The sequence below is a fragment of the Planococcus citri genome, chromosome 4 (assembly GCF_950023065.1).
Source record: "Planococcus citri chromosome 4, ihPlaCitr1.1, whole genome shotgun sequence".
Lineage (NCBI taxonomy): Eukaryota > Metazoa > Arthropoda > Insecta > Hemiptera > Pseudococcidae > Planococcus > Planococcus citri.
The window spans coordinates 3,127,084-3,142,188 of NC_088680.1; the positions used below are offsets into that span (position 1 = coordinate 3,127,084).

The window sequence follows — 15,105 nt, forward strand, 5'->3', positions numbered from 1 at the left end:
AATATTTCAACCAATCCTTTCCTATAGTTACTAAAAATTATCCATCAAAAAAAATATTTGTGTCCAGGGGGTTCGATTTATATGAAAACGACACCCATATTGCCAACATTTTTCAGTCCCAAAATTGGATGGGAAGGTGCCCATGGGCCCTAAATGAGCTTTTAGAGGAATTGTTGCATCTTCCACAGTTTTTCAAGGTTCACGTGCAAAGCTTCAGAACTTCACTATGAGTATTTTTGAAATTGGTGGTGCCATTATGACACAAAAAGCACACTTTGAAGCGTTTTCTGAGTTTTTGAGGATTACCCACCCGGAGAAAAAATTTCCAAAATAGTACTTACCTGAACATATTTTCAGAAGAAAAAAAATTTTGGGCACAAGAATTAGGTTTGGAGATATGGCGGTTTCAAATTTTCTTTTGTCAATATCTCCCCCCTGGGGGGGAGCCGAAAAATTTCGAAAAAATTCATGTGGATAGACTCATGCTTCCTGTACATATTTTGGGTAAAATCAACATTTTTTATTCAAGATTCGTTGAAGTGCGATTTTTTTCCAAAAAATGTGTTTTTTCGTCATTGTGGACAAGGGGGTGGGGTAGGGGGCAAATTTTTGGGTCTACAATTTTTTTTAGAGGTACCCAACAATGTGCAATCAAGATTAGCAGCCTTCTTTGAAAAACATAACTTACTCCACCCATCCCAATTTGGCTTTTGGAAAAATATGAATACTACTTCTGCAATCTATGTTCATGAGATATTGAATGGTCTCCAACATAAGAAAAGTCTATTGGTAATTCTTTGTGACTTGTCCAAGGCCGTTGATAGGGTTGACCACAAAATTCTGATAGAAAAACTGGAGAGATATGGTGTTAGAGGAATACTACTAGATTGGGTCAAAAGCTACCTATATCTGATAGAGTCCAAATTGTAAAAATCAACACTAGCACATTTTCTGATGTGGAACCTATTAAACAAGGGGTACTTCAAGGATCTATCTTAGGCCCACTGTTTTTCATTATTTATATCAATGACTTACCACCTTATTTTGGATACAGTCTCACAGAATTTGCTGATGATACAACAGCTCTTATAGAAATTAATGAAGGTGTTGATAGTGATCAGATCAAGACATCATAAATGATTTGATAGCTTGGTTTTCAGCAAACAACATGATACTCAACTTGAATAAAGCACATTACATGGGATTTGGAAAGGTACCTTCCTCTATAACTGAAACTTACAGTATAATTGAATCAACTAAATTTTTAGGTGTTATAATAAGGTACTGTGCCCTGAATATGCCAGGTGCGCAATAACGCCAACAGCTAATATCTTGAAAACTAAAAGTCATACCGAGCTATAACACATACTCAGGTAACAGGTATTCTATAAATGAAAACAATGTGACCAGCAAAATCTTGTTGTGATTTTCAAAGTGGAAATCCAAAAATTTTGCATTCAAAGTTTTTCATTGGTGGTGAGGTGCAAATATCAAAAACGTAATTTTGAAAATAGATGAAGAAAAATGCATTTTCAAATTTCAAAAACAAAAAAATGTATTGAAAATCAATAATATTGAAATAGGTCATTATTACTTATTAATCACCTCTACATCTTTTTGACATTCCTCAAAAAAATTGAAAAAAATTATGTTGGCGTTGTTAGGACACCCCTATATTCAACTTTGAAGAAAAATTTTAGCATGAAAAAATACGTGAAATGGATCGTCTATGAGCTTAACATGTAGAAAAAGGTATAAATATTCATTAGAAAGCTGATAAACTTGCCAAAAATATTTTTTTATTGGGGTTAAAATTTACTTTTGCGGATAATTTTGGTGGTAGGGTATACATTTTTCATCGTAGATTTCAATAATTGCGTTAAAAATTGGTTCTATCACAAAATTTTAGATTTAAAATTGAAATCACTTTTTCAAAATTTGAAAATGCATTTTGATTGGGGTTAAAATTTACTTTTGCGGATAATTTTGGTGGTAGGGTATACATTTTTTTATCGTAGATTTCAATAATTGCACTCAAAATTGGTTATGTCGCCAAATTCTACATTTAAAATTTTTAAAAAAAATGTTGGCGTTGTTAGGCACCCAGTTCCTAATAACACCAAAATGGTGACCTCACTTTGAACTGTTATAGCTCGAAGGAAAAAGATTATAAAAATTCAAACATTCACTCAAAATATACTTTCGTGTATCCTTTATCACCTACACAAATCAGAATGGGAATAAGTTTAATTGTGACTGAGTAATTTCAATTTTTCCAGTGCATGGTGTTAATAGGACACAGTACCAACTCGTGACTTGAAATGGAATATCCAAGTGGATCATTTAATCAAAAAACTCTCCACCTATCATACTGCCAGCTCCATGTGAGTACATACTTCAACTGTGTAATATGATAAAGAATGGAGTAATTAACCTAAAGGTACGTACCTTCCCACTCCTATGAAACAAGATTTAAAAATTTGGCAATTGGTGAAAATTTAAGAACTAAAATCATGCAAAATAACGTTGATTTTATGGCCTCAAAAATTTATAATAAACTACCACAAGATTAAAAAAATATACCATCAAAGAAACTTTTCAAAAATAAACTTAAAAATTGGTTACAGAGATATGCGTTCTACAGTGTAGAAGAAATGCTGCAGCTAGATGGATAGCAGTTCTTCAAGTTTATTTTGTCTTGTTTTTCTAAGTATATTTTTTTTATTTTTTTTATCTAAATTTAACTTGTAACATATTTGCATAATGGCATGTACTTTGTTTATATTTTGTATCTACTAATACCTACATTTTTGTATGTACTGCCCTGACATTGTAATGCAGCGAAAGCTGTCGCCTACAATAAAGAATTTGAATTTGAATTTGAATATTTACGAACAGGGGCTTGGTGAGACTAAAATTTTCCCAATTTTTTACCACATATCCCTCCTCCCCTCCACAGAATTTGGTTGTGTTTCCAAATGTTTTCAAATTGAAATGTTTTCTTGAAAATTTTTGAAAAATTGCGAGGGTCGCTCGGGCAAAACTGTGAAAAATTGATTACTATTTATGTACTTCCTATCATTCTTGATGCAAGAAATTGATTTTCATGGCTTCAACATTTTTAGTTTTTAGGAAATCATAATATTTTCAAAAACAGGAACAAGACTCCAGCAAAACGAGGGCAGAAGATCTTAAAAATTCACAATTCTTCACTTTTTCATTACAAAATTTTATATGAGTAATAAGCAATTCAATTATCTCTACTTATTCTTAGCACAAATTATATCGACTCTAAAATAACAAAAATTAATAAAATTGAATATTCAATGGGCTGGTTTCTTTCCCTAATTTCAAATTATTACCAGGGTAGCTATTCCTCAAATTTCGGTAAGCGTGATAAGCCAGTTATGATGGTTAAGTTCCGCAAATAACGTGCGGTATTTTTTTTTACTATCACCGTACTATCACGCGTAACGTTGGACATTAACTGATGAGTAGCCACAAGTTTTCGGAATAATGGAATGGGCACTACTCGCACCGTCATAAACTATTTTCATATTTTTAAATTGAACTAACATTTTTAATCCGTATTTTGTATTTTCATCATTTGCTAATACTTTAGGTGCCATAGCAAAATTACATTTTAATCAAAATAGTTGAAAACTCGCAATTAAAACAAAATGAAGCAATAAAGAAACTTCATTTACCTACATCTCCAAGACTGCAACCATTAGTTTTTTGTCTGTTTTTTAGCTTAACTTTGGAGTTAACGTAAGTAAGTTACCGACATGTTACCGATCCGTAACTGTGGTTAACTGCGTTTGTTAACCGTTTTGAAACTCTTATAACTCGCTTATCACGCTTACCGAAATTTCAGGAATAGCTACCCAGGGCGGTGATGCTTGAAATTCGTAATCGGCTTTATCAGTGTGATCGGTCGTAATGAAAATTTTGACGAAAACAGCGTGAACTGTCGTATTGGGAAACTGCTATGCTTGAAAAGTTGATAATAATGATAAATTTTTTTTTGAGAAATTGTTGGCTGCTTGAAATGAAACTGGAGTGGCAAATTTTTTCATATCTATATCTCGTTCTACGTTTTTTAAAATGTATATTAGAAATTTTAAATTCAAATTGAATTGCATCTGATCGCGTATTGAAAATGAAATTAATTGAAAATCCGATGAAAATGGACAAAGATCGAATTAGATTAGAAAACTTTTACATTTTTTACTCGTAAGTAACCATGTAATTTTCATTTTTGGACGCAAAATTCCACAATCATTACGATACCTTACGCTCATTACGATTTTCAAGCATTGCAAACCAAAAAAAAATAACTACCGATGAGGCCAATTACGATCGATTGCGATTTTCAAGCATCACCGCCCAGAGTTGAAAGAAATATTAATCGCTTTCCAGTTATCTGAAAATTCAAAGTAACGATAATTCACGAATCAATTTCCTCGCTTCATAAAAATGTAGACCTTTCGTTAAAAAAAAAAATGAACGACCTTCCGACAATCCGTACTAATTACAAAACAGGTAGAAAAAAATTATAAACAAGTGTAAAATACGTTTTTATTAATAGAAATGAATTACACATAATTGAAGGTAATTTTTAAAAAAGAAAAAAAAAGAAAGAAAAGGGGGAAAATACAGAAAATAAAGAGAAAGAAAAAAAATCGAGAAAAAAATGGTTAGAAAAATATTTATACGCGGTAAATTACGAAAAAAAGGAATGGTAGTTTCAGCTTGTTGTTCGGAACGCGTACGACGATGGTTTTTGAATATCGAAAAATCTCAATACTAATTCAGTAGATCGAATGCATAACCAAGCTAAGAATAAATAAAACATAATGGTGGCTACGCGGTCAACGACGTATAAACTGCAAAAAAAAAAAAATTGCGAAATTATCAAAATCAAATTTCTATATCAAGTCACAGAATAATACGAATAGGTGAATTGAAAATTGCAAAATTGCGAATCTTGCCTTAGGATATACTTACATTTTAATATTTCTTCTACACTTTGGTATACTGTTGGGGTCTTCTTTGAGGCAGTAATGCCTGGCTCCCAAGATACAGTCAATCATGTAAGATTCTGGTTCGACGGCCTCCAGGGCCAGTGAAAACTCGCGTTTATCCGAGTCACTCATCGTCTCTCGTAATTCGAGTAGCTTGGTATTTCGGAACTTCCACTGATGCATGGTAAAATACTGCAGTACTCTTAAACCGTCGTGTATTTTTTGTTGCACTCTTACCATGCTGTAAACAATTTTTAAAAAATTCGCCACGTTATCGATGAAAGGGCAACAATTTGGTGGATGGAGGGGGGGGGGAGATTTTCGAAATTTAACTTACAATCGTTTTTGACCTATGATTAACATGATGAAATCGATGAAATAGGCTGGAATCCAGTGGAACAATATGACTATAATGTTATGCATCAAAACGCTATTCCTTATGTTGCCTCCTGGATACCATAAAGTCATCTCGAACGGGTACTGGTGAGCTAGTTGTTTACCTCTTTCTACTACTTCTCCCCAAGTCATCGGGTTCATGTCGCTTTGCGTTAGATTATAGACAGGAATCTCTTTTGGCCTGTTACGGGGGAGTGATTGATTAGAAAAAGATCATTTAACATTAATTTAAAGAATTCATCAGGGCTCATAAAATTATCAATTGCTTACTTTTCTGCTGGTCTAACTGTGCCTGTTTTCCAGGCGATGGCTAGAAGTCCGTTGATGGCGATGTCAACTGGGATTACTTCTGCGTTGTACTCGGCATTACATAACATGGTTCTTATGACGCCTTTTCCGGCGCCTATCATTATGCCAACTGGACCGTTCAGATTGTCAACCCAGCCTGGAAGTGGTTCTTGCCAGCTGGGGATCACTATGCAGAAATAACGCACGAATTAAGTATTAATCATGATAGGAAATTTGAAGAATAAGTTGCAGATACGAGTGCACTTACCAATAGAAGGTCTCGCTATTGCTACTGGTAACTTGGGGTAGAAATCGGCTACTAATTTTTCAGCCAATCTTTTCGAATATGTGTAGGTGTTTGGATGTGGACTAATCACTCTGAAAAATAACGTTTTCATTATGAATTTCATGCATAATAAATCTCTAAATGAAAATCTTTGATAATTTTTGGTTTTTAATGATAATTTTTTGTAAATTTCCAATTTTTTTTGATAATTTACGGTAATTACCGTATTTTGGCGGTAATTACCAGTAAATTACCGTGTTTTGACGATAATTACCAGTAAATTACCGTGTTTTGGCAGTAATTACCAGTAAATTACCGTGCTTTGACGGTAATTACCAGTAAATTACCGTGTTTTGGCGGTATTTACCAGCAGATTACAACCTTATAATGGTAATTACCGCCTTATATCGGTAATTACTGATAAATTACCGCGTTACAACCCGGTATGCCAAAACCGATTAAATAATCGTTTTGTTCTCAGTCGCTTTTCAATTTAGGTTTAATTTTTTTCTCAATTTTATTTTGTGCATTTCCAAACATGTTTCAGACACTCTTCTTGGCAATTTTTCCTTTTTTTTTTTTTGTCAAATATGGGAAATTTTATTAATTTTTGGTAATCTACTGTAATTACAATGTTTTCCTATGTTTTTTTTTATTGTTTCAACATGTTTTCAAATTTTAACACCTTTTTCATGGGATTTTTGCTAAATTTCCAGTGATGGGATATTATCGATATTTTGGGATATCAATATTGTCAATATATCGGAGGTCTCATATCGATATCCTCGTATATCGGATGTTTCTGACATTCATAAAAAGACCATAAAACAGCTGATTTTTTATCAAAAGAGTAACTACATAAATCAACTCTAAGCTATGTCTATTCCTCATTCTTTGATTTTTCAGTATCTAGCTACCTATTTGACGCTTTAAAGTAAGGATGATGCAATGCCATCATTTCACCATTCTTCAGATATGGCCCATGGCTACCATTAATAGCTGTAATAATGAATATTTTACCCCAAGAGATTCTGAAAATGCACAAAGAGAGCCAAAAAACACCTCGCACAATTTATTTTCAGAATTTTTGCATTCTTTTCAAAAATTTTCCGATATATCGATATCGGGTTTTTCATATGGATAAATATCAGTACACTCACATATCGATATAATATCGATAATATCCCACCACTATAAGTTTCATTAAAATGTCAATGCTTTTTGGTATTCTTTAATGATTTTAACATAGTTTTTGTGATTTTTCTATAATTTTAACATGTTTCAATATTTTTCAATGTAACGTCACTTTTTGATCATCTTCAGTGAGTTTTTTTTTTAGTGTTTTGCATTATTTTTAACATTTTTTATGCATTTCTGCCAAATTTTGTACAAATTTTCTCATTTTTTGCATATTTTTTGTAATTTTAATGCCCTTTTGAGTCTTTTTTGTGCATTTTTGGCAAAAGTTATTGAAATTTTTACTATTTTTTTACTTGTGTTTAGGAAAGATTTAAAGGACGTTTTATGCTAATTTTATTACATTTTGCCAGATTTTACTGAAATTTTACTGTTTTAGTTTCAATTTCAGTTATTTCCCTACATCAATAGGTTTTTTTTAGTGAGTGTAGCTCACTATTAGTTTCCGTCTGAAAGTTGAAAAATTTTTTGGCTCAATTGTTCTCTTAGATGAATGGACCAATTTTTTTGAAGTTTCTATTCTATGTAGATGTAGCATAATGTGAAGCATAGAATGTCGTAATTATATTTGCAATTACTCAAGTACATAGCTTCTTGAGTTATTGCAATTACAGTAAAAGCTTGTTATAATGCTTTCAGTTATAACTCTGATTTCCTCTGATCCTAGACAACCCCATTTAAACCAATGTAAAATTAATCACAATATAACGCTCATGAGCTATTATAAATTACGTTTTAACGCTCTAAAATTCAGAAAAAATCGCATTTTTTTATAATTTTGACAACAAAAAAAAAATTTTTTGCAACAAGAAAGCTTACTTTCTGAAAATTTTGGCCTGCAACAACAGTTTTTTTGCAATTTTTGCAGTTTTGATTTTTAAAAAAGTAAAAAAAAACTTTTATGGCACAATTTTGTCAAAAAATCTGTTTTTTTAACTTTTTCAACAGTTGTAGTTACAAACAAGTGAAATTATTTCTGATTTTGGCCAAAAAAAAAGTAAGATTTTTTGATAACCTTATCAAACTTTAAGGCTATTCTCTACAGAGCTCATTCTGTAAGGTTTTTTCATGAAAAATGGTTAACTTTTGGCGGGGATTGTGCCAAAACTATTGAACCGATTTCTGTGTGGTTTGATTTATTTTGCTCAAAAAACATTCAAAAGTGAGGGTATGTCGAGATATTTTTGATTTAGGACATTTAATGGCTATAATATGGAATTTAAGGGAGTACTTTAGATGCTCACATCTCTGTTGGAAAAGCAAAATTAGAAAATATGGCTACGTACCCTCGATTTCATAGATAAAATATTGTCCGTCTAACATAGCTTGAGCTGAATTGTGTCATTTGCATAAGACGAATTCCAACAAATTTTTCATGAATTTTCCCAAATTTTTTTGGTTCCCAAAATTTTTTAGAGAGTAAAAATTATTGGCTATGTTTATTTTGCATGTTCATTTATGGCTGATTAGCTGGAAAAAGATTTATTGAAATAAATCAAGATAAAAGCTAATCAATTTGGGAAACCCTTCTGTTATTCCTTTTTGGCTTCCATAAAATGCAACTGACACAATTCAGCTCAAGCTATGTTGGACGGACAATATCAGTATTAGAAAAAAAATGGAAGAATTTTGAAAATTCAAGGAGAAATCCCAGTCTGAAGTTTAAATGGGAGTGGGTTGCGGGATAAAAGCACGGCTAAATTTGTTCGCTCAATTACACACAGTCTTATGAACAAAAGATGAAAATAACAAACAAATCGGCTTCATTTTTTGACCCATTGTCAAATTAGAATGCTCTCTGTAGAGTATACCCTTAAATAGAAGCTTGATTACAATTAATACAAAAAAGGCAGTAAGTGACCGAGGAGCGTGTTTTTTTTAAAGAAGAAATTTGTACCCTAATGATTAAAAGAATGGAAATTGAATTGTTTTGCAAACAACTGCAGGTAAATGATTGAACTTTTTAATGTCACCAAAAGTAACCCTATTACTTTTCTATCAATTCTCTGCATTTATCACGCCCCTCCCCCAACATTCAAAAATGTCATTGACTAATAAATTTTCCTGCGCCAGAACAAAATATGGTATGGCATTGGAATATCCAGAGGAGGTGCGTAGAGGTTGCACCATTAATTTTGCATGTTGAGCATTTTGCCTACTTTTTTATTTTAAGGGGTAAACATTTTAAAATAAATTTTTAATTTCCAAATTTATCGATTATTTTTTTTAAATTAAAAAAAAATTAAAAACAGGTAGAATCATTTTGACTCCTCACTGACAATTGTGTGACCATGTCCAACTTGTTCGTGCACAACAATTTGCCTATCCTTTTCATCGACCTTTTAAACTAAAAGGTCAATGATCCTTTTAATTTAACTTATTTAAGGGGCAAAAAATTTCAAGTTTCTGGCCTGTACAAAAATTTTTGAAAAATTTCTGTCCCTTAAAATGAAAAAGTAGGCAACCCTCTCCACACAGCAAATGAACGGCAGAGCATACACGCATGTGTACCTGGAGTTGTTACTACCCTATCACTCGTTTCTGTGGGGTGAGCGCAGGAAGAAACCAGTTTGTGACAATTGTCACCATGTACATACCCCAGTTGTTCAAATTCAAAATAAAGTTAATGTTTCCACTTCTTTTATTACTCTCTTTTCGCTTTAAAACAAGAATTCGCGGTATTATGCTCATCAGCCTTAAAATGAGACTTTTGCTTATAACGTGTTTTGGCTTATAATTCTTTTTTTTTTTTTTTTTTGGTTCCTTGAAGAGCGTTATAACATGCTGTTTTTTACTGTAAGTAATTACAGAAATTTGTACCAAAAAGAAAATAAAAAGGGGAAAAAGGCCATATCAAAAGTGAAGCAAACATCATTTTTATAGATTAACAACCTTTAGAAAATAAATGTTGAATTTTACCGAAGCAATGCCTACGCAAAACCAAAAGCTTCTTTTTTTTGTTTTTTGTTCAAGTTTAGGTTTTGGGTTTGTCATCTGTGGCTGTAATGGTAATTACCAATAAATTACCGCATTATGGCAGTAATTACTGGTAAATTGCATCAGTATGATGGTAATTACCAGTAAATTACCGCATTATAACGTAATTATCGGTAAATTACCACATTAGGGTAGTAATTACTGGTAAATTACCACGCTCTGAGAGTAGTCATGGGTAAATTACCTCAATAAGACGGTAATTTCCAGTAAATTACTACGCTATAACGGTAATTATTGGTAAATAACCCCGTTCGATGATAATTACCAGTATATTACCACGCTATGCCGGTAATTATTCGTAATTTAATTGTAATTTCTCGCGAATCACCATGAATTACCAACGATCAACAATAATGAATAATACAGTGTTGTGTTATTAGAATGGTAATTACTGATGTGTTGGTACATCAGTAAAATTACCCTTTTCAGTTCCAGAAAATTGTAATTCTAATATATTTTTTAAATATTTGAAAAAATGATCGCCAAATTGAACGTATAATATATCGTACTTGTCGGTAATATCGTGCAGTAAGTCCCGATCCATCCAATGAACTAGATTCATAACGTTGTAAGGATCTTCCGGAGGAGCGTATACACGTTCTTCCATGATAGGAACATCACAATGGCAGTAAGCCGTTGATGTGTGGACAAATGCCTACAAAGAAATATGAAAAAAAAAAAGATAAAAGTTACCAAATCAAAAAAAAACAAAACAGGAAATTTCCAACGAAAAAAAAAAGGATAACGCCGCAGAATATTTTCAAATTTGACGAGAGGAGAAAAGCACAGAAGCAGAATACGTATGTACGTGGAATTAATAGTTTTAAATACAATTGTAGCTTCGTACAACGAGATTTTTCATTTCGACAGCCAAATGCAGCAATCTCAATGTTCCTTCGGTGTTCATGTTGACCGCATCTTTCAAATTGGCGTCCAATTTCAGCGTCGCGGCGACGTGAAATATGATGGTAACTTCGTCGATGAGTTTTTTCTTGGATTCGGGCGATAGGCCCAAATCGGTATTTCCCACATCGCCGGTTACGGCGACCACTTTCTTCAAAAGTTTCGGATTTTCGTTCCAAAATTTATTGAAAATCTGTAACCAGAAGAAGAAACGTAGTAGAATGAATTAATATACGCGAATAAAATATTAATTTATCATTATGGTAATGGAGCAGGTAGGTAAAGGTATATGTAGATGTCGATGGGTTTGTGTTCGAACAATGAAAATAAATAAAAACGATTTTTTACGAGCTACGGGTATATACGAGAAAGAAACGATGACAATGTAATCGCTTATAGCATTTAATTACTCAATTACTCCACTTATTCTGTGTATACTTCTTTTTTTTTTTTCGTGAACTTAAAACAAATTAATGAGTAATTCAAGGCTAAAGCGGACACATTTATGTCGTCGTTTAATCCAACTGATGGATAGGTGAAGAACATTTTTACGAGAATCGGTTTTACGAGCTCGACGAGATCAGCGTATATGCGAAATTTTTCTCGTCGCGAGGAAGTGTCACGTGTGGAAGAAGTAAACGTCAGTCATCGAGTTCGTCAGTGTTACCGTATCACTTTTGAATCGCGAAGCAGGAATTAATGATTTCGGTTTTTGGTACCTCTACCTATATAGACGTTTGACTAATGAGATTATTCGAAATGTAATTAATATTCTTGTAATATACGTTAGGGTCATTTGCCTGCTGGTTTATACGGTTGTTGAGCAGATTTAGGTGCGATGAAATTGGTGAGGTCAAAAATTGGGATCGCCCTGTTTGATCCGAGTGTATGAAAATATTGCTGGAAAAGGAAGGCTTCGTTTCCGTCGTCGTAAGAATTTTGATGGTTCATTTGATGCGATTTTTGAAGTCAAAGATTTAATTATGCAAACTTTTCAGGGTGGGTCGTGGAAAAAAAGGTGCAGATTTTGATAAAATTCAGCAAAAAGACCTCCATTTTGAGTTGAAAGTTGCTTGGAAAATTTTATAACTCTGAAAGTGCCCCTGGAGGAGAGAAATGGTCACTCAAAGAGGAGAATCGCTCTGAAAGGATCAAAAATGAACTCCAGCACCTAAAACTTTGGTCAGTGCTTATTGGGCATCGTCTCGACCATTTTCGTTGGATACATGCGAGTATTTTATTTGAAAATTTGATTTTTCAACTTTTTTTGCTATTTACAAATTGATCAAAAATTTACTTTTGAACTTATGAATCCCTAGAATGATCATCAAAAAGTGTATCCCAACTGACAGAAAACATTTTGAATCAGACAAAACCAAATCGAAAGAGATGCAAAAAACACATCACCAGCCAAAATTTATTTATTTATTTTATTTTTTCCATTTTTTTAAAAAAAATAAGAATAATTGGTTTAATAATGAAAAAAAAATCAAAATTTTACCAAATTGATTTATAAAGCTTAAATTTAGCATGTGCCCTATTTTCGACCACCAAATCAATTGGAAACAGTTTCGAATTGTTTTTGAGCAGATTTCAAGGCTCCAGCAGATTTTTAGTGATGAAATTTCCACAAAATTGTACCCAATTGAGTCAACATCATGATAAAATCAATTCAAACAATTCATTTTTTGAAATATATAAAATTCTTAAAATAGGTACTGCTGGAGCTTCCAGAACAAGTTTAAAAAGTTTTAGCGTTTCAACCTGATTGGGTAGAATTGTGAAAAATTTCAATTTTTAAAAATCTGTTGGAGACTCCAGATCTTCTCGAAATGACGTGACAAGGTTTCAAATATTGAGGGGGGGAGGGGAGGTGAAAATGAAGAGAAGTTTGATAACATTTTGACTTTTTTACATTTTTGAGTTGAATTTTATTTTTGAAAATTTGCCAAAAATCAAGAAAGTCGTAGCAGTCTGCCGCTACGTAAGAGCCAAATTTTTGTGCCAGAAACATTGAGGGCTCTTGAACTACTCGCACCCTCGCTCCGCTCCTGTGCTTCGCCTGTGTTTGGGGGAGAGTTCGTCCCCCCTGCACCCCCTTGGGCTTTGCCCAACTCTCTCCTTCCGCTGTTTCATTCTTACATTCTAGGGGGGGGAATCTGTCCCCCCTGCACCCCCCCTCGGGCTTCGCCCAACTCTCGTCTTCCTCCTGCAAAAAGTATGGTAACAAACCTGTCTTGACTCTGAAAGAGGTCAAATAGGGCTGGAAGGTTAAAACCGGCAAAAGGGTCTTCGGGTACATCCTCCCATTGCACTGTGAAAATTTAAAGCCTCTATAGGTCAATTTGGAGGTGCTGTAGGCTTTCCTAAACGTCGAAAAACACATTTGACCCTGGAAAGGGGTCAAATAGAGTTGGAAGGTTGAAACATGCAAAAGGCACTTCGGGTACACCCTCCCATTGTACTGTGAAAATTTGGACCCTCTAGGTGGATTTAGAAGGGCTACAGGCTGTCTGAAAAATTGGAAAACGCGTAAAATAGCAAAAAATCCACTTTTTGACCCTGGAAAGGGGTCAAATAGGGTTGGAAGGTTGAAACCTACAAAAGGCACTTCGGGTACATCCTCCCAATGTACTGTGCAGATTTGGACCCTCTAGGTCAATTTGGAGGGGCTACAGGCTGTCTGAAAAATTGAAAAACACGTAAAATAGCAAAAAAACTAGACAGCTGCGCCAAGCGCAGCTGTAACAGTGTGCGTAGCTTCTTTAGTTTGGAAAGCGCAACGCAATTTTGGAAAAGAAGCATAACAAAATTTCAAAAAAAGGCGCAACTTCGAAAAAAGCACAATGCGACTTCAAAATAATAAGGACAATGCGATTTAGAAAAAAATCACAACGCAAATTTCAAAAATAGAACAAGATTCCGAAAAAAATCAAAATATGATTTTGAAAAAAAAGCATAACGCAACTTTTTAAAAAAAACGATTGGAATTTTGAAAGCAGAACGCAATCATGATTTTTAAAAAAATCACAATACGATTATGAAAAAAAAGCACATCACGATTTTCAAAAAAAGCACAATGCAACTTTGAAAAAAAGCGATTGGGATTTTGAAAGCAGAACGCAATCATGATTTTAAAAAAAACGCACAACGTGATTTCGAGAAAAAAAGCACAATAAGTACGATTTTCAAAAAAAGCACAAAGCAACTTTGGAAAAAAGCAATTGGGATTTTGAAAGCAGAACGCAATGATGATTTTAAAAAAAGCACAACGCAATTTTGAAAAAAGGCACAACGCGAATTTTAGTTTAAAAAAAGCACAACGCGATTTCGAAAAAAAAGCACAACACAATTTTGAAAAAAAGCACAGTCCGAACTTTGAAAAATGATCAACGCGAATTCTCAAAAAAGCACAAGGCCAACTTTGAAAAAAAGCACAATGCGTTTTGGAAAGAAAAGCACAACGCAAATGTTGGAAAAAAAACAGAACGCGAACTTCAAAAAAAAAGCACAACGCGATTTTGAACGCGATTTTGAAAAAAAAAGCACCACACAATTTTGGAAAAAAAGCGCAACACAATTTCGGAAAAAAGCACAACGCAATTTTGAAAAAAAAAGCGAACTTTGAAAAAAATCACAACGTGATTTCAAAAAAAAGCACAATGCGATTTTGAAAAAAAAGCACAACATGATTTTGGAAAAAAAGCACAACGTGAACTTCAAAAAAAAAGCACAATGAGGACTTCGAAAAAAAAGCACAACACGATTTTGAAAAAAAAGGCACAACGCGAATTTTAGTGAAAAAAAAGCACAACGCGATTTTGAAAAAAGCACAACGCGATTTTGAAAAAAAGCTCAACGAGAATTCTGAAAAAAGCACAAGGCCAACTTTGAAAAAAAAGTACAATGCGGATTTTGAAAAAAAAAACAGCACAGCGCGATTTTGAAAAAAAACGCACAACGCGATTTTGAAAAAAAAGCACAACGCGATTTCAAAAAAAAGCACCACGC

At 33.4% G+C, this 15,105-nt stretch overlaps 1 protein-coding gene across 1 annotated transcript in view; it reads right to left on the reverse strand.

Moving 5' to 3' along the window:
- Positions 1-4,564: 4,564 nt before the first annotated feature.
- LOC135845029 (putative fatty acyl-CoA reductase CG5065) overlaps positions 4,565-15,105 on the reverse strand; it is a 39,413-nt gene continuing 28,872 nt past the window's right edge. The window contains exons 3-9 of the mRNA XM_065363471.1: positions 11,039-11,287; positions 10,701-10,846; positions 5,980-6,089; positions 5,694-5,898; positions 5,365-5,604; positions 5,011-5,268; positions 4,565-4,889 (exon numbers count right to left, since the gene is read on the reverse strand). Coding sequence (XP_065219543.1) covers positions 4,751-4,889; positions 5,011-5,268; positions 5,365-5,604; positions 5,694-5,898; positions 5,980-6,089; positions 10,701-10,846; positions 11,039-11,287 — 1,347 coding nt within the window. The 3' untranslated portion in view covers positions 4,565-4,750. The remainder of the gene's footprint in view (positions 4,890-5,010; positions 5,269-5,364; positions 5,605-5,693; positions 5,899-5,979; positions 6,090-10,700; positions 10,847-11,038; positions 11,288-15,105) is intronic.